Raw genomic sequence first — 16645 nt, forward strand, 5'->3', positions numbered from 1 at the left:
TGTATCTCTCCCTTGGCTTACCCCTTTGCTTATCCCTTCCCCTGTAGATATTTTACGCACTGACTACTGCCCCCCTGTCCTTAACCAATTTTGGTAGATTGATCGTACGGTTATGGTTATGCCCGGCATAAAGAGGACTAGGCAAATGGAGAATCTATGGAGCAAGGCAAGGGAGAGTTACAATGACCATATCTCACCACGACTTCATTCTGCACTTCCAACTTCCACCTTATGCTCGACGAATTTCACTCGCACTTCCAGCGCTGCTGTTCAACCAAGACCGATTGGTGCTATAGCTGTTGTACCAATTTGACCCCAACCTGTTCCTTGACGCAACCAGCAGACAGTCTCTCATAATATACACACCGCCAATTTGATCTGTCAGAAGCATTCCGTAGCTACAATCATAAGACGTACATTCCAAATCGCCCAATTTGCAGCGAATGACTCCAAACCGCGTACCAAAAGAAGAACTAAACCAGCCAAACCAGACGTCAAGAAGAAAGATCCCAGCCCAAGAGGCAATTTGAGAAGTGAAGCAAGCCTTGCTTTTCTCGTGAGTTCATCACCAACCACCGCGTCTCCTCCTCTCACTGTCCAGCGCCCCCAAAGCCACGCCAACCCCAAAGACACCCAGTTCCCACGCTCCCGCTGTCACCGGGCTTGCAACGAGCTACTTGCAGCAAGAGCCCTTGTCGTTTCCAAAAGCCAAGCGACTGACACCGTCAACGACGCCTCCCACGCCCGCCGCATTGCCCTTTGCCATGCTGGACGGGGTGCTGGAGTAGCTGGGCGGCACGTCCATGCACGGGTTGCGGTCGAAAAAGTTGCGCGGGCGCAGCAGCAGCGTCATGGGCTCGGCGGGCATGACGGGGAAGTCCTCGGGCGCCGGGAAGTGCGTGATGCCGAACGTGTGCCACAGGACGACGTCGGTGTTTTCGACGGACGTGTGCGGCGACGCGGCGATCCAGGCGGGCAGGCCGGCGCTGGGCTCGCCGCTCGTTTGCGGCACGTGGCGGCCGGCCGGGTGGATTTGCTCGTCGTCGTCTGCGGTGGTTTGTAAGCTTTGGGTCGGCTTCGATATAGGGGAAGGGGGAGGGGAAAGGGGAAAGGGGTTAATGGTGACAAAGGTGTTTCTTACACTTGGTAACGTGGATGGCGTGACGCGCGAAGCCAGCGCGCTTCCACACCAGACTGCCCTCCTTGGGCAGCAGAGGGGGCACCTCGCGGCTCACCAGCTTGTAGCTGACGGGCTTGTGCGAGAAGGGGTTGAGCTTGTTCGGGTTGCACATCTCCCAAGTGCGGCCCGTGTTGCCATCGTAGTCGCTGGTGCCCTCTCCCTGCGTCTTGAGCGGCGTCTTCTTGCACCAGAAGGCGTTGCCGTAGAAGTTCTCTGCCGAGCCAACAGGGGCCTCGCCGGGAACAGCATCAGCGACCACGACCGAGTTGTTCGGGCCGTCAATATTGGGATCGAGGCGCAAGCAGAACAGGTGCTGATGGTTGTGCGCATTGACACCAGGGTAGACCTCGGTGCCCCAGCCGTGCAAGTCCTCGCCGGGGTTCATCGCGTAGGTGTTGAGGATACCGGTCAGCTTTATCTCCAGTTGGATCGTGCCGTCCTGGTGGAAGATCCAGTACACGCAGTACTCGTAGTTGGCGGCGGTGAAGATGTGCGAGATTATGAGCTTGCGCGCCCTCGTCACGGTGCATGATTCATCGCGGAAGTCGGTGTGCTTGAAAAGGATGCCAGCGTCCTCCTCGTGGATGCAGATGGCGTTCTTAATCGTCTGTGCTTGGCCTGCCCTGTTCACAAACGATGCGTCCATGTAGTGGATGGCTCCCTTGCAGTCGCATCCGAGGGACAGCGAGTTGGTCATGTATCCACCGCCGTACTCACCCAGGTCAAAGGCGTGCTTGCGCTGGTGGGGGTGCTCGGGGTTTCCGTAAGGGACGACCATCTCAGCGAGAGAAATGCGCCAGAAGACGGGGCGAACGTTGCCCTTGTCGTTGAAGGTAACGTTAGACAGGACGATACCCTCCTTGTAGTTGAACCCAATGTGCAGGTTCCAGTTTTGCCACGAGATGGTGCGGCCATCCATGTTGAAAGAGACTCCTTCGGGCTGCGTAATGTTGATGGGCTTGCAATCCGTCCGGAATCCACTTTCAGCCTCAATGGCAGCAGCGTGGTAGTTGATCGGCGGCGCGGTGCTGAGCGGTCTCCTGACCTTGGGGATGTCGATGTGAATGATTTCTTGGGTGTCGGCGTTGAAAATGGGGCAAAAGTCCAGCGGGAAAGCATACTGGCAGTCGTCAGGAGACGGCCGGTAGTACATGAGCGCTTGTTGAAGGCGGATCTGGTTGCCAAAGCGCTCGTCGTAGCCAATCGTCCAGGCTGCTCCTTGTTAGCTGCTGATTTCGAGAAGAGGTTTTCCCAGACGTACGGTCACAGTAAACCTTGTGCATATCCTCCGGTGGAATGCCAATGATGCCACACTGCTCAATGACCTTGGGGTCCTTCCGTACAATGGCTTCGACACCCTGCAGGTCCTCCATGGTAATCTGAAAACAAGTCAGCATAAGTCTTCCAGAGAATTGTTGGCACACTCACCAAAGGCTGGACGCCATCAGTCAAGCCCCAAGACACAATGGTCTCTTTCTCCAAATCCACCACGCCATCGTAGACCTTGCTTCCTCTCCCAATGCATACAACATCCGCCATGCGCTTTGGCTTTGGAGCCGTCTTGGGGCTCTCCAGCCATGCCATCATCTCCTTCTTCCGGGGCTCCCATAGTGTCACAGCGTTGAAGTGGACATCTGGGTGTTCCTTCCGGATAATGGCGACAGACTTTTCAATTTCGACCTCAGAAAGGGGATCGAGAGGGTGGTGAGCAATCTGCCCCGTAACGTGGGAAGCGAGCTGCTTAACGCGTTCGAGCACCATTGTGTATGATAGAAAGGCTCAAACGTTGCTGAAGAAGGGCGAGAGCTGCAGCAGACGACGCAGCAAATGAGGAATGGGGTATAGGGTAGAAGAAAAGGTTGGAGTTTAATTCGCAAACGCTGGACTTTCAAGTCGGAGCCTCCAAGATATATAGTAAACTCTGGGGAGGGGTCCTGACATCTGCATCGCCTGCCGCAGCCCGGGAAACTTTCGTGCAAGGCGCAAGGCGAATCCGAGCTCGGCGACAGGGCAATCCAGTAGTCCTTTGCATGCCGTAATGGGATAGCAGCTGTCGTTGGTCGCGTCCAGGGCGCGCAATTGATAACGGTTTCTCTCCGCGCGATAAGGACAGCTGGTCCGCCTCCACAACAGCCGGGTTTTTTTGGCTGCTTACGGCTAGTCTCTTCCCCATCTCGTCGCGGCCGGTGGCCAATTTGCGTTTAGGCTGGCGGTGCCGTCGATATGCAGGTCGTCTGAGCGCTGGCGGGAAGCTTGCCTCGATGCGCATATCTTTGTGGTGTTGCTGACTTGCTAGACTGCTGATTGCTTGACAACGATGACGCCCGACCGGCCATCGTCCCAGCTTGCCGGTCCCCATGTAAGAGAAATGACTTAGTCGGGCATGTCTATGCGGCGGCCGTGTCCAGCCTCGGATGATGGGATGCTGGGGTGTTCTTGGTGTTGGCGTTGGGGAACCGCGGTAGATCGTCAAAAGAGGAAAAAATAGTAGCAATGATGATGACTGTTTTCCGCCACGATGCTTTTGCTCATCTGCGTTCATGTGCCGAGGTACCGAAGCAAGCCGGTAGCAATACCAAGTTCACAGTCGCAATGCTAATTCCACATCTTGGATGCGGCTCATTTGGGGGATGCTTTGATGTGAACAATGAGCGAAGTGAGTGGCTCAAACGAATGTGGCCAACAGTAATGCTGGAAGAATTTTGAGCATTTGGAGTTTTGATGCACATCAGGTATGGCAGCTCCTCCTCTTCCCAGCAAGGCATTCACGCACGTCAACATGTAAAGCAGAAAGAACGGATAGATATTGCTCTATCCTCAGTCGCTAAGAGCCCAGATACCAAACCGGTCATATTCCACCAGCTCCCGACAAGTTATCCCTTTGCGGAAACGACCAGTGCGCCGACTAATGCAGGAGAGAAGACGAAGGCCCCGGATTTTGAAGATCCGCCGTGGCAAATCGCAAAACTCCAGCTCTCAGGAAGGAAAGAAAGAAGACAGACACCAAGATACGGCAAAAACGCAACACCGTGCGCCGCTCGCCCGACGGCAAGCAAGACGTTTTCATAGTCCAGCCTCGGACACAGTCCTTCAGCAATGTTAGTTGAACCCCAGAGAGGGTCACATGGTAAAAGGAGGGTTTGAGAAGCATTATCGTCTTTTACAGGAAGAGAGAGGGCGGAGGAGGAAAGCAAACGCCATGGCGTGAAGTGAACTTAAGCTTCTTCAGCCCTTGTACTGGAAATTTCCAAAGCCTCCTCCCGGCGTCATGGCCCCCAGACCGTGTCCACCAGGCCCAGGGGTTCCGCTTGCGAGACCCGCCGCGTTGGTGACAGGCGTGCTCGGTCCTCCTTCCCTGTGGGGGGTGCCTCCAGTGTGGAAGGCTAGCGCCGCCTGAAATCCACCGTTGACATTCGACGCATGGCCATGAGCCGCAAGCACAGCCGCCTGAGCTGTGGCAGAGGCTGGTGGACCGACTCCAGTAAGACCCCACATTTGGCCGTTCATGTCGGCTGGGACCTGACCGTCAAAAATCTTTGACCGCATTTGCCAAAAGACATTTCCCGTAAGCCATGCATCGGATCCTGCCTGATGTTGTGTCCCCACTCGCTGACAGCCAAGCTCTTCGGCCAAATCCTGCAGGCCAGACTTGGATCCGAGACTGTTCAGAATGTTTTGTGCTTGCGCGCTGACACCGTTCACCGTAACCAACTTGTGTGCGTGCCGCCAGAGGAACTTGACGTCCAGGAGACGGGGAAAGAAGATGCTGACGAGTCTTCGGTAGTGCTCTTCGTCGTCTGGCAGTTGGTTGCACCACATGAGCTTCACGAGGTACGCAAAGTCGTAGCCCGAGTGAAACGATATCCAGTTGACATCGTCGGAGAGGGCAAGTCCCGAGGTGATCAAGAGCGAGCCGAATTCGAGGGGATCTATGCCCATTTCTGCATGTTTCTCAAAGTCGGTACCGGCCTTCTTGAGCACTTGGATTGAATCTTCGTTGTACATGTCCTCCTCCACCGAGAACTGGAAGTTGAATGTCCATGTGCAAGGACACATGACGAGGTTGTTCGAGTAGGGTCCCCGTTGTTGCACCGTTCCTTGTTCGATTTGCGCTGGCGGGAGTTCGCCCTCGCTTGAAAAGAGCGTTATGCCTAGTTGGATGATCTTGAGAAGGTCGACGTTGCAGCGAACGGTTTGGTAGTGATAGCTGGCTTTTGTCACAAAATCGCCCATGGGACGCGCGACTACGCCCGGAAATTCGGTGTCCTGAAATGTCGAGTTAATGCTGTTTGCCAGCCGAGTGAAGGGCCTGTGTCAAATTCGCCGGGCCTGCTGGACGTACCATGCTGATGTAGGGGTATTTGTCCACTAAACTCCTCAGAATCGCCATTTCTTGAGCCATATTGTGCTTCCACACTTCTCGTATCCGAGTACCCATGCCCTTAGCACCGCCTGCCGCAATTGTCGCCGCCTCGTGTTCCCGCTGTTGTTGCAAAGCTGCGCCGTGAGCAAAACCCATCTGCGCAGCATGGCTGGCCAGTCCTGAACCGCCCCCTCCGAGCCCTCCACCTCCGCCAAAGCCGCCTGCGAGGCTCGCGTTGCTCGTTGTTGGGCCGAATATGTTGACGTTGCCATTCGGGTTGCCGCCACCGAAGCTAGGGTGCTGATTCATATTCTGGCCTTGGAGACCGGCATTGGCGTGTTGAAGATGGGACGCTTGTAGCGCATGTTGTGGGTTCAGGTGTTGGAAGGGATTGGAGACGTTGTGAGGCGGATACCGGCTCACTGCTGGCGGCATCCTTCTATCGCGAGTCGATGGCCGATCTTGGGATGGGTTGGGCTCGGGTACGCATACGGGTTGTCGGAAGTCGGTGATCAAGAGGCTGAACGTCGAAGTACTTCAGGGAAATCGATAAGAGTGCCCGTCTGTCTCCGTGTCGTAAATTAGAGTGCGCAGGATGAAGTGGTGGGTGGTAGAGCTGTGAGATGAGCGCTGGTGTATTGATTACGGGCCCTGAGCTTTGATCGTGTGCGTAAACAATGCCGTTTTGGGCATTTTGTTACCTTACGCTCCCCGGGCGAGCTATGTCCAATCGCGCCTTGGCCATTACCCCGTCCACTTGAGCATCAGCACCCGCGTTCATCAGTGAGCTTCGGGTAACCATCCGGCTCAGTGCGATTCAAAGGTACAGAGTACTCCAACCGTCCATGCCATTTCGCCTGTTTTGGAGCCATGCGCGGCTAACTTTTCCACGTCAGAACACCATGGCGCCTCGAGGAAACTTGACCGGCTTTGACCCCAGGAAGCTCGCCGCAGCTACCGGCAGCCCTGCCAATGATCCGTGGAGGAGATAGTGAGCCCCTCCTCTGATGCCTTGCACAGCGACTGCCAATGCTGATTCGATTCGGTACAGCGAGGCCTGGAGATACAGCGGCCCCTTCTCTCGATGGAACCGCTTCAAGGGCGCATTCCCCGGACTGGGCATTGGAACCGCAGCCTTCATCGTCTATGTTGCAGCCGAGGCCTTCTTCTTCCCAGCGGACAAGAGTCACGGTCATGGCGATTCGCACCACTAGCACAGTGAATGGGACGACTTTCTACAAGGCCTGGCAGTAACAACGGAGGCGTCGGACGTGAATCGCATATCAATGCCGGACGGAAGCAGGCTACAGAGTGAATACAGCATCGGCGCCAATCGTGGATTCAGCGTAGACTTCCAGAGGCTGAGGCTCCCAGCGCTGGTTGGCTCCAACGCGGAGCAGGTGTCTTTGTAAAATCGCCTTGGGGGCAATCGGCAATTTCTCTACATTTGCACAAAGATCCAATCAAGGTCATTCATGGTGAGGCGGTTCAGGACAGCATCATGTCATGCTTGGGACTCGGCGGGATGACATAATGAGATTCCCCTTGGCCGCGGCGCTATAACGAACGCTACAGTGGGTTCGGCGCGCCTCGGCGAATGGCGACGCTCGGAATGGGGTGCTAAGAGCCCCCCGAAATGTAGAGCAAACTTGGGCCTATGACTGGTCAGGCATGCTCGAGTCTGTACCTAAATGGTTCACCACGTCCAAGAATTGCCGACAGTGGCTTCGTTTTGTGTGCCTTGTGACGAGAACGGCCTCCTCGCGCATGGAGGGGCAGCGGGCGGTGAGCTAGGAGCGCAACCAACACCAACACGCCGAGTCAGCGCGCCACCGGCTCTTTCATCCTCATCCAAGCCAACAACAGGCCTAACAGCCCCTTGTTCCTTCCAGCGGCATGCGCGACACTGCTCTTCGCCTACTATGCCCCGAGTCTATCCTCCGATAGATGGCAAGACCGCTTCGCCTACGTTGTCCCCCTCAATCGTGGAATCGGTTGCCGGATTCTCCGCTGGCGTCATCGCAACTTTGGTCGCCCACCCTTTCGATGTCCTGAAGACGCGACTACAACGTCAGTACACGCCAGAAGATATCGAGCCCTGAGTTGACGCTCTCGCAGTGGACCGGACCCACAGACCGCAATGGGGGAATTCGTTCCTGATCCTGCGCAACATTGTGCACGATGAAGGCAGCATTAAAGCTCTATACCGGGGGCTGATGCCGAACATGATTGGAAATTCTGTCAGCTGGGGTCTCTACTTTTTATGGCAAGTTGGTTGCCTATGGCGTGGCTCGAGTCCTTGCTAACGTGGATGGCTTCCAGGTACCGCAACCTCAAAGACGTCTTCCAAGGCTGGCGCGGGGCAGGCCAGCGACTCACGTCTTCCGACTATTTCCTGGCCTCTGGCGCTTCAGGTATGACTACTAGCGTCGCGTGCGTGCGTCAGTAAACCAGTCAAATAACAGCCTCTAGGAATTTTGACTGCCGTTTGCACCAATCCCATATGGGTCATCAAAACCCGAATGCTGTCGACGGGCCGGAATACCCCAGGAGCTTACCGTGGGATCTCCCATGGCGCGTCGGAAATAATGAGGAAAGAAGGGCTCTCTGGATTCTACCGCGGCCTTATACCGTCACTATTTGGCGTTTCTCATGGAGCAATCCAGTTCATGGCCTATGAGCAATTGAAGCACTTCAGGGGTTCAAAGGTAGGAGGCAAGGCCGAGCTGAGCAATTGGGACTACCTCTACCTTAGTGCGTCTTCCAAAATCTTTGCTGGCAGTATGACATACCCATACCAAGTCGTACGGTCCCGCTTGCAGACGTACGATGCCAGTTCCGAGTATCGTTCGGCAAGAGATGTCGTCACTCAGCTTTGGAAAAGGGAAGGTGTTGCAGGTTTCTACAAAGGGTTCGTGGACCCATCCCTTGCATCTGCTTACTGGCTAATTTTTCGTTAGATTGCTGCCGAACATCGTGCGTGTCCTCCCCACCACGTGCGTGACGTTCCTGGTCTATGAAAACACCAAATTTTATCTTCCTAGATTTTGGAACCCGGACCATGAGTACCACGACGATGATTGATCAGAGTAAATAAATATAGACTTAGAATATACCCGGAACAACGCCATGATTCGCACAGTACGACAGCGCTCGACTTGATGGTGACCGGCTGACCACGAGTCAACTCCATTTTGACCATCTACAGTGGCTGCGAAAGAAACAAGTCATTTTTCACCACCACAGTTGCGCCTAAAGAGTAGTCGAACCGTCGTCCGCCATCACATGTGTACTTGGAGAGCTATGGTTTGTTGCTGCGGCTAGACTCGAGGAACAGCTATGCCGGAGGGTAGTACATAAGGATGACCTCATGCTGAAGAACCGTGCGGATGCTCACGCAGCTTCTGGGCATGCTCATGGCCCGCCGGAGTGTTTAATTTCTAAACCATGGGCCATCTAAGCATAGTTTCGCGTTGGTCTCTATAAGGGACCAAGGGAGTTGTCCGCATCTCCTATAGCATGTGATTTGGTTCACCTTGAAGCCTCACATAATATTCAGACAAGCCCATGGATTTCTCCTTTTACTTCTCGATACATTCGCGCATCAGTCCCTTGGATTTTGCCCTGCCGAATATTTTCGGTCAGGACGATTCTTGCCTCCCGCAATATGGGCATCTTCAAGCGGTTGAAACTGAATTTGGAGTCAAAGAACGTGATTTCTGCTTGGAACTATTTAATCACAGGGGACGAAGGGGAGGACGCAGCAGATGACGGGAAGAGCGCAGCATCTGAAGGTAAGAACTTGCACCAGCCTTCAGGCCATTGGTCTCTAACGGACATTTTCCAGAAGTACAGCCCGTGCCACCCATACCTGTCGTTACATACAAACGAGACCCAGACATTCCAATTCCAAACGAGATCACAGCATCCGTATGTCAATTCCAAAGAGAAAAGACAGGTGTCCAATTGAGTAAAATCCTCCTCTGGATGTTGTCGTATAATGGCATGCAAGGAGATGCAAGATTTGGTTACAAACATCGTGTTGAGTCTTCAGCACTAATCAGCAAGGCTGAATTGAGAGCATGGTTTGAGGTCAGCGTTTGTCTCCAAGCCAAGAAGCCATCTGCCAAGCTTGACGGACTTGTGAAAGCAACAAAAGAGCTAGGACTGAATTGGAAGCAAGATGTTTCATGGAGACTTCGCCGCTTGATACTTTTGTTCGATGAGAAAGGCAAATTCCCCGCTCAGGGTTTTCGAGGAGTTAATAGGAGAAAGGAACAAGTCACAAGACAGTGTATAGAGGTCTTAAGGATAGACCTCTGTGACCTCCTCAAATTTGTTCAGGCGTTGCGCCCTGAGGGAGGGGATCATGCGGCAGAACCGTGGGGTGACGTGAAAACCCGCATCTTGACGAATATCCATCGCTGCATCAGGTGAGTTAACTGAAGTATATCCTTCTTTCGCCCCCGCTTTGCTTCATATGTCTTGGTTAGACTCGATTGATCACTAACCGGGAGGAACATCCCCAGGTCGCGGGAAAAAGGCATTGAGATACCTTTCGATCTTCTCGTTTTCATCAAAGCCCAGGCGATGTGGTATTACTCGGAAGTTGGTGTCGATTTCGAGCGCAAGGCGAAAACACTGAAGTTCGTTGGTTTCGACCAAAGCCTCAACCAGACGGTCCGATCGCGGAGACGTGCCTCGCGCAGGCCACTCCTCGACCACAATGAGGCTCCCATGCAGCTTCAGGGTCTGGATCAAAGACGGCAACGAGTCTGGAGGGAAGAAATCTCTGCGGCTAAAAGAGCGTCCTCTTGGGTTCCTCAAACGAGTCCAACACCACAGCAACAGGCAGACGGAGAAAGCCACATTTCCTCCAAGAAGCCTTTTATCCAGTGGGGATCGATCAACCCCCCTCCTAGAGCACATCAAGGACGACGATGTAGCGGTTGAGTCTGCAACACCTCCAGCAAACAGAGAAGCACTCCCTTGGGATCGCTACTGTCGACTCATAGCGCAGCTTCCTAAGATCGGTCTGCCATCAATGATTCAAACTCAGTCCGTTCGGACTCGGTTTGAACGGACTCCTCTTCTTCTGTCATCAGTTTCTTCTCCTTTCCGTTGCTCATATTACCCTAGTTGTCGATACATTAATTCATGACTGAATTCACGTGAAGGAAGCTGCCCTTTGTGCTATGCGTCAAGTCTTGCTCCCGGATATGGCCATTGGCCACGGAAATAAAGGCACACTGAAGGCCTTTCCGAGGATTAAAAACGGCTCTCATAGAGAAAGTTCGTTTTGTTTTTCGGTGGTGTCCCGAGTATCCTTCACATGCTTGCGAGGTGCCACGGTTCTGGGGCCAAGGGTCTGTTTGCATGTATGGTAGTAAGGAGCGTAGGCGAAGGGAGTTTCCACAGCTCCAGCTTTGGGACTGGTGAAAAGCTGCAGAGTATCAGGGAGAGCTTGGCCCAGGGTAGGACCAGGGACCAAGAATCGGCTCATTCGGGGGATTGAACGGTGTTCTACCTACATGGACCTTTGAGGGAATTGGAGCAGGCTGCACTTGAAGATTACAACCAATTGGCTTTGGATTTAGTCTTGATCAATAGTGTCTTCTGATCCATATCCACTGATATTTCAATGTTCTTTAATTCGCCGGATGCGCACTGCTGCGCCGTACAGTGGAGATCTGCCTCTGCTATTCCGTGACAATGCCCGGATTGCTGTCCATCCCAATCCTGGATAACGGCGCACTCGACTCAGCGATAATCCAACTCATCGCCTTCAAGTGCCACGACCTCAATGTCGTCACCACCGATAGGAGCCTGTGCCTTCTTCTTATCCCGTTTCTTCTTCTTCTTTCCACCGTCGGCGTCACCCTCCCCATTCTGTCCCTCCGCCAATGCGCGTTGCCGCATCTGTTCCGCATGCCTCGCAGCCGCCTCCTCAATCTCAACTTTCTGCCTTGCTTCTTCCTCTGCCATCTCTCTCCTCAACTCTTCCGGATCGCGGAAGAACTCCTCGCCCTTGCCAGACTTTTCTTTAAATGTCTCAAAGTTCATCGGGACGACTTCGCCAATCAGTGCCCGCTTGACGCGGTCCGGATTTAGCCGTTCCTCCTTGACAAACTTGCGCTTGACGTTTGCACGAGTCTTGCCCGGAAACATCTTGCTGATGATGAAGAAATCCGTGCCAAACATTTTGAGCGCCTCGTAGAATTGATCCGTCATTTCGTCGGTCCAGCGGTCTGCACGTATCGGACCCCACGTGGTCCTCTCACGTGGATCTTTGCGGTTTGATTTGATCCAGGACATTGAATTGACCCTCGTGGTGAGCTCATTTTCTTCGATTTCTTGCAGCTCAGACTCATCCTCAAGTGCACGTGCATGACGATCGACTTGCGTTGAGCCGCTGTCGAGAACAAGGCGGCCATTGACGACGCGCATGCGAGGATTTGCAGAGCCACTCTCGGCCTCGTTTGCGGCTTCTTGGATTTTCCTCATGGCCTCCTCCCGCTCGGCCTGGGTGTTAATCTCTTCTTCTCCCAAGGCTATGCGCTCACGTTCTTCAATGCGCTTCCGCTTTTCCTCGTCCCAATCAATCTTCGACAAAGCTTCCTCTCTATGTGAAAGCTTCCCCACCTCGGAGATGTCTTTGGTCAGGACTGACATTGGCATTGAAGCAGCATTGATCCTGGTCTTTTCTGGATTTTCAGGCTCCTCTTTGTCGCGGACCAAATGATTTTTGAGTTCGAATCGCCAGGTCGGTTCCAAATCCCCAGAATCCGCATTATTTTCGTTCTGTACCCACGCTCCCGCAGTCAACTCGTTGCCTTCGGTGTTGCTGTTGACTTCGGCACGAGTGACTTGCACTGTCGGCCTTTTCCTTTGGCGCTTCGGCCTGGGCACTGGAGCCGCTGCGCCATTGCCGCTCTCTTCCTCGGCCGATTTCTCCGTCCTTTTGGCTTTACCAGTGTCTTTGCGAGGTTTTCGAGGCTTTTTGGCCAAGGGAGCGGGGGTAGCTTCGCTTGTCGAGTTCTCAACCTCCTGGATAGCTTGAGTGCCACAACGCTGCTCTTCAACTGTCTCGACGTCGTCTTGGGATGTGGTTTTTCGTCCTCTGCGCTTCGCTGCCGCAGGATTGGGCCCCCGCTTTGAAACTTTGGGTGGTTCTGAGAGTGTGGGCTGGCTGTCTCCTGGCGCGTCCGATTGGCTCGTGGATTGATTCAGCGATCGGTCGCTGTTCGGGGTGTCTGAATTGGCTGGTCCGCTTTCTTGGTTTTCATCGGGAGGCTGCTGGGTGGCTGAACTTCTGATGGACGGTTTCGTAGCTCCGGAGCGTGGACCTAAAATGCTCTGTATCAATTCCTTGTTTGTGACCCTAGGCACGCCTCGTTTTGATTGAGACAGTGCCTTTTCCTTGACTGGAGATCTCGAGGCTGGATCTCGAAGAGATGTTACATCGGGAGGGGAGAAGATGTTATTCGATGGAGCGGTTGGTTGCGGAGTAGGCGCAGTTGTGAGAATTCCTTGTTCAGGCCCTCTTGAGGGAGTTGTTGAACCTGTCCCAAAGGCTGAACTCCGCGCGAGGGAGCCAAGCCCCACCATCTTCGGCATCCCAATCTTCCTACGTTTCGGTGACCTTTGAGAGTCATCACTCACGGCCTCGGTGTATTCCCCGGAAAGCTGCGACGCAATGTCGGGTATGTTTGGTGGGAGCGCAGCGGTCTTTGCATTTTCAACTGCGACGGCTCGGTCTGTGGAAGAGGTTGTATTCGATGGCGCAGCGTCAGAAGTATCATGGGATTGAGTTGGAGTGGATTCGGGAGTTGAGGACGAGGTGGACTCGGCAGATGCGATTTCTGCAGACGGCTGTGCGTCGGGCGGTTCTGACTCTGTCGCCGGGCGCTTTGACTGAGCTGGAGCTTCATTCACGGGTTTCGTAGATTTGTCGTCGTGGTGTTCTGATTGAGCGGCTGCTTGGGTCGCTGGGGGCGTCGGGAGGACATCGTGGGAATCGGATTGAGCGGACTCGACAGCTGCTGGGGTGCTTGCAGGTGTCTGGTCGGCACTGGATGTCGCTGAAGTTTGTTCAGATGCAGCAGCTGCGCCTGCTCGACGTCGGGCCTTGGGAGCAAACTTTTTGCCCGATTTGTCTGGAGGCCAGCGTTAGCAATCGAGGCAATCCAAGCAGCAAAGGCACGGAGAGTGCGCACTGATGACGGAGCTGCCAAAGGACGCCATTGCGGCGTAGGCGATGAGAGAGCTGGCTTGGGGCGCGTGTGGCGGGGAACATGGGCGAGTCGTCAAGTAGCTGGCATGGCAAGGGCGTCGGCGTGGTGTAATGTGGTGGTGTTGAAGACGCGAAAGGGCAAAGGCAATGAAGCGTCGGCGCATGAATCGCGCGCCCAAGGAAAGGCAGTGGGGCCGCGTGTAGTGGGTGAGGTGGATCGACAAGGCGGCACGTGACGCAGTGGACCCAGAGTCCGCGCTCCTTGGACTCTTCCACCTTCACCACATCCCTCGTCTTTCTTCTGCCATCCACCTCCACCCCGGGCTGACGATCTTCCACACATCGACGTCGCGGGCCTCAGCTCTTTTCGATCAGCCTGCGCCCCGTCTCAAGCCTTCCCTCCGCCACCTTTGGCGCGCTGCTGCTTCCATGAGGCTCGAATCACAGTCAATCTCTGGCCCGACCCTCGGCGTTGTCAAGATGGCGGAGGACCGCAAGCGACCCGCCATGGCAGACAAGGACGATACTGCGCCTCCTGCAAAGAGGCAGGCTACACTCTCCAATGGCACCAAGGCGTTGGCTGAGCTGGACCCTCTGGTCGACCGCGACCGCGTCTTCGAGGTTCGTAGGCTCCTCACTGCATGTGGCCACTACCGCTAAAGATCACCTCACTGACAGTGCTTGCGCTCAGGAATATACAAAGGATGCTTTGATCCGGCAGAAGAATGAATACAAGCGGAGAAAGGTTGATCTCGAAGAGCGCGTGGCGGAGCTGGAGAACCAGTCCAAGTTTCATGATGACCACCTGCGCATCATTGACCTCTGGTTCTCTCAGGTACGTCTCTCCATGGACGAATTGTTTTTGGGCTTTGCTGACAAATCCACAGCTCGTCGACGAAGTTGCCGTCCTCGCCCACGACCAACTGCCACATGCCCAATCCGAGTCCTCCGGTATGCCCAATCCACCTTCGTTTTTCGGATCTCCTTTGACGATTCTTATCTAGAAAACACGCCCTTCCCGATTTCCCTTCTATTCTCAGACTCCGAAACCTTCCAGCGCCACCTCTCCTCAAGGACCACTGCCGTCAAAAAGGCCCTCTCTGAGTTATTTGCCAAGATTCCTGTTGCGTCACCTGATGTCAAAGAATTGCAAGGACAGCTGTCCAAGATTCTCGCGCTTGAGAAGCAGCACGCGGCTGATCTACATCAAGCCATCGCGGAAAAGGAGCAGTATGAGAATCGCCTACAAAATGCGACTGAGCGTTACGTTTTGGCGGAGCGCAAGTATGACCGCGAGAGGAGCAAGGCAGTCGCATTGGTTGGATTGGGTGGGGCACCTATTCCAACAACCAGTAAAGAAGATTCGAAACAAAAGGCCGATTCCCCTCCCGCTGTCAACGGTGCGATGGACAACTCCGAGCTCGAGGCTTCGCGGAGAGAGGCAATCGCAGTGGCAAGCAAGCGCAAGGCTCAATGCGAACAGCTAGAAGCTGAAAACAAGAAACTGGTCGAGGAGGTGTCGAGTTTCAGCACGAGATTGACAGGACTCACCGATGAGGATTACGCCAAGACCGATCTCTTCAAGACCCTGAAAAACCAGCACGAGGACGTCATTAAGCGCATCAACCACCTAGAAGCAACTAACATCCAGCTTCGAGAAGAGGCACAAAAATACCAGGCAGAGCGTTCGGCTTACCGGCTCCAAGTGGATGAAGAGATGAAGGCTGCCATTGGCGAGACGGAAGCCCAACTTGCCAAAGCGGAAGCCGACCTCGCCCGCATTCGCCACGCCAGGGACGAGCTGGTCTCGGAACTGCAGATTAAAAAGGCGACTCAAAACGACACGAAGGCATCTTCGGATCAAATAAAAGACCTAGCAAGTGCAAGGGAGCAGAGGATATCCGCGCTCGAGAACGAGGTTGAGCGTCTTCGTCTCAAGGTTGGAGAAGCTGAAGCCCCGGAAGCAAGTCAAAATCTGGAAAACATGTCGGCTGAGGAGTTGCGGGGTAAGGTTTCTTCGTTGGAGAAGGAGTACGCGCTGCTGAGCAACGAGCTGCCGTCGATGGAAGCCGCGTGGAAGAAGGCGCAAGCATTGGCTGCGAAGAAAATCAACGAATTGATCAACTGGGAAGAACAGGTCTCGAGGCTGAGCGCCGAAAAGGCGAAAGCCGACCAGAAATATTTCGCAGCTATGAAATCCAAGGATGCCAGGGAAGCCGAGGCTAGACACTGGCGGGCGCAAGCGCAAAAGAGTTCAGACATCATTGCGCAGCTCAAGGCCATTGAAAGCTCGAACCACCAGGTCAAGGTGAACTTGGAGAAACAGCTTGCCGAGAGCGGAGAGGCCTTGAACAAACTCCAGGATCAGTGCCGAGTCCTACAGCAAAAGGCGGGCGAGAAGGCAAGCGCAACCGACAACATGCAAAATCAAATTTCGGAACTCAAGAATGCCCTCCAAGCCAAGGACAGCGCCGTTGTCGCTTCCAAGCACAATCAACGTGAACTCGAGGCCGAGGTCGAGAAGTTGAAGGTGCGGCTACAAGAGACAGAGAGGCAGCTCAACAACTGGAAGGACAAGGAAAAGCGAGACGACATGAACGAAATGTGGAGGGTAAGTGCACACGTCCTATATTCGGACTGTTAAGAGCTAATACCGAGTCCAGAACTACTCCTTGTGTCCAATCTGCCACAAGAACCTCAAGGACACAACCATCCGAACGTGCGGCCATGTCATGTGTCGCAACTGCGTCGAGGAGCTCGTCAAGTATCGATCCCGGAAGTGCCCCGTCGACGGCAAATCCTTTTCTACTGGCGATGTTATGAAGCTCAACATGTGAGCTCCGGATCGAAAACCAGTCATTTCAGCACT

At 54.3% G+C, this 16645-nt stretch overlaps 8 protein-coding genes across 8 annotated transcripts; 4 read left to right on the forward strand and 4 right to left on the reverse strand.

The window, feature by feature from the left end:
* Positions 1–268: 268 nt before the first annotated feature.
* Positions 269–3058, reverse strand: J3D65DRAFT_680332 (copper amine oxidase). Its single transcript, XM_066803712.1, has 4 exons — positions 2609–3058; positions 2442–2559; positions 1142–2392; positions 269–1047 (listed from the first exon to the last, which is right to left on the reverse strand). The coding sequence occupies exons 1-4, from the start codon at positions 2939–2941 to the stop codon at positions 674–676; spliced, it is 2076 nt and encodes a 691-aa protein (XP_066651162.1). The 5' UTR covers positions 2942–3058; the 3' UTR covers positions 269–673.
* J3D65DRAFT_111409 (uncharacterized protein) lies at positions 2979–4064 on the reverse strand. The gene has a single exon (XM_066793728.1). It carries the CDS (start codon positions 3720–3722, stop codon positions 3069–3071), a length of 654 nt encoding a protein of 217 aa, XP_066651163.1. The 5' UTR covers positions 3723–4064; the 3' UTR covers positions 2979–3068.
* J3D65DRAFT_637310 (ribonuclease H-like domain-containing protein) lies at positions 3933–6223 on the reverse strand. The gene is made up of 2 exons (XM_066801488.1): positions 5523–6223; positions 3933–5446 (listed from the first exon to the last, which is right to left on the reverse strand). Exons 1-2 carry the CDS (start codon positions 5976–5978, stop codon positions 4406–4408), a joined length of 1497 nt encoding a protein of 498 aa, XP_066651164.1. The 5' UTR covers positions 5979–6223; the 3' UTR covers positions 3933–4405.
* A 222-nt stretch (positions 6224–6445) lies between these two features.
* Positions 6446–6757, forward strand: J3D65DRAFT_560319 (NADH-ubiquinone oxidoreductase B12 subunit family-domain-containing protein; the record flags this gene model as incomplete). The annotated part of the gene is made up of 2 exons (XM_066797464.1): positions 6446–6534; positions 6595–6757. The coding sequence occupies 2 exons, from the start codon at positions 6446–6448 to the stop codon at positions 6755–6757; spliced, it is 252 nt and encodes an 83-aa protein (XP_066651165.1).
* A 708-nt stretch (positions 6758–7465) lies between these two features.
* Positions 7466–8627, forward strand: J3D65DRAFT_647883 (mitochondrial carrier domain-containing protein; the record flags this gene model as incomplete). The annotated part of the gene is made up of 5 exons (XM_066802359.1): positions 7466–7613; positions 7662–7809; positions 7866–7957; positions 8016–8454; positions 8504–8627. The coding sequence occupies 5 exons, from the start codon at positions 7466–7468 to the stop codon at positions 8625–8627; spliced, it is 951 nt and encodes a 316-aa protein (XP_066651166.1).
* A 660-nt stretch (positions 8628–9287) lies between these two features.
* On the forward strand, positions 9288–10708 carry J3D65DRAFT_637318 (uncharacterized protein). The gene is made up of 3 exons (XM_066801489.1): positions 9288–9337; positions 9391–9976; positions 10073–10708. The coding sequence occupies exons 2-3, from the start codon at positions 9531–9533 to the stop codon at positions 10494–10496; spliced, it is 870 nt and encodes a 289-aa protein (XP_066651167.1). The 5' UTR covers positions 9288–9337; positions 9391–9530; the 3' UTR covers positions 10497–10708.
* Positions 10709–11126: 418 nt separating this feature from the next.
* Positions 11127–13931, reverse strand: J3D65DRAFT_661739 (uncharacterized protein). The gene is made up of 2 exons (XM_066802610.1): positions 13760–13931; positions 11127–13699 (listed from the first exon to the last, which is right to left on the reverse strand). The coding sequence occupies exons 1-2, from the start codon at positions 13785–13787 to the stop codon at positions 11304–11306; spliced, it is 2424 nt and encodes an 807-aa protein (XP_066651168.1). The 5' UTR covers positions 13788–13931; the 3' UTR covers positions 11127–11303.
* Positions 13932–14065: 134 nt separating this feature from the next.
* J3D65DRAFT_595557 (E3 ubiquitin-protein ligase-like protein bre1) lies at positions 14066–16613 on the forward strand (the record flags this gene model as incomplete). Its single annotated transcript, XM_066797830.1, has 5 exons — positions 14066–14397; positions 14468–14611; positions 14664–14727; positions 14781–16391; positions 16435–16613. Exons 1-5 carry the CDS (start codon positions 14206–14208, stop codon positions 16611–16613), a joined length of 2190 nt encoding a protein of 729 aa, XP_066651169.1. The 5' UTR covers positions 14066–14205.
* Between the last annotated feature and the right edge of the window lie 32 nt (positions 16614–16645).

This window comes from Phyllosticta citribraziliensis (assembly GCF_038025025.1).
Source record: "Phyllosticta citribraziliensis strain CPC 17464 chromosome Unknown J3D65scaffold_12, whole genome shotgun sequence".
Taxonomy (NCBI): Eukaryota; Fungi; Ascomycota; class Dothideomycetes; order Botryosphaeriales; family Phyllostictaceae; genus Phyllosticta; species Phyllosticta citribraziliensis.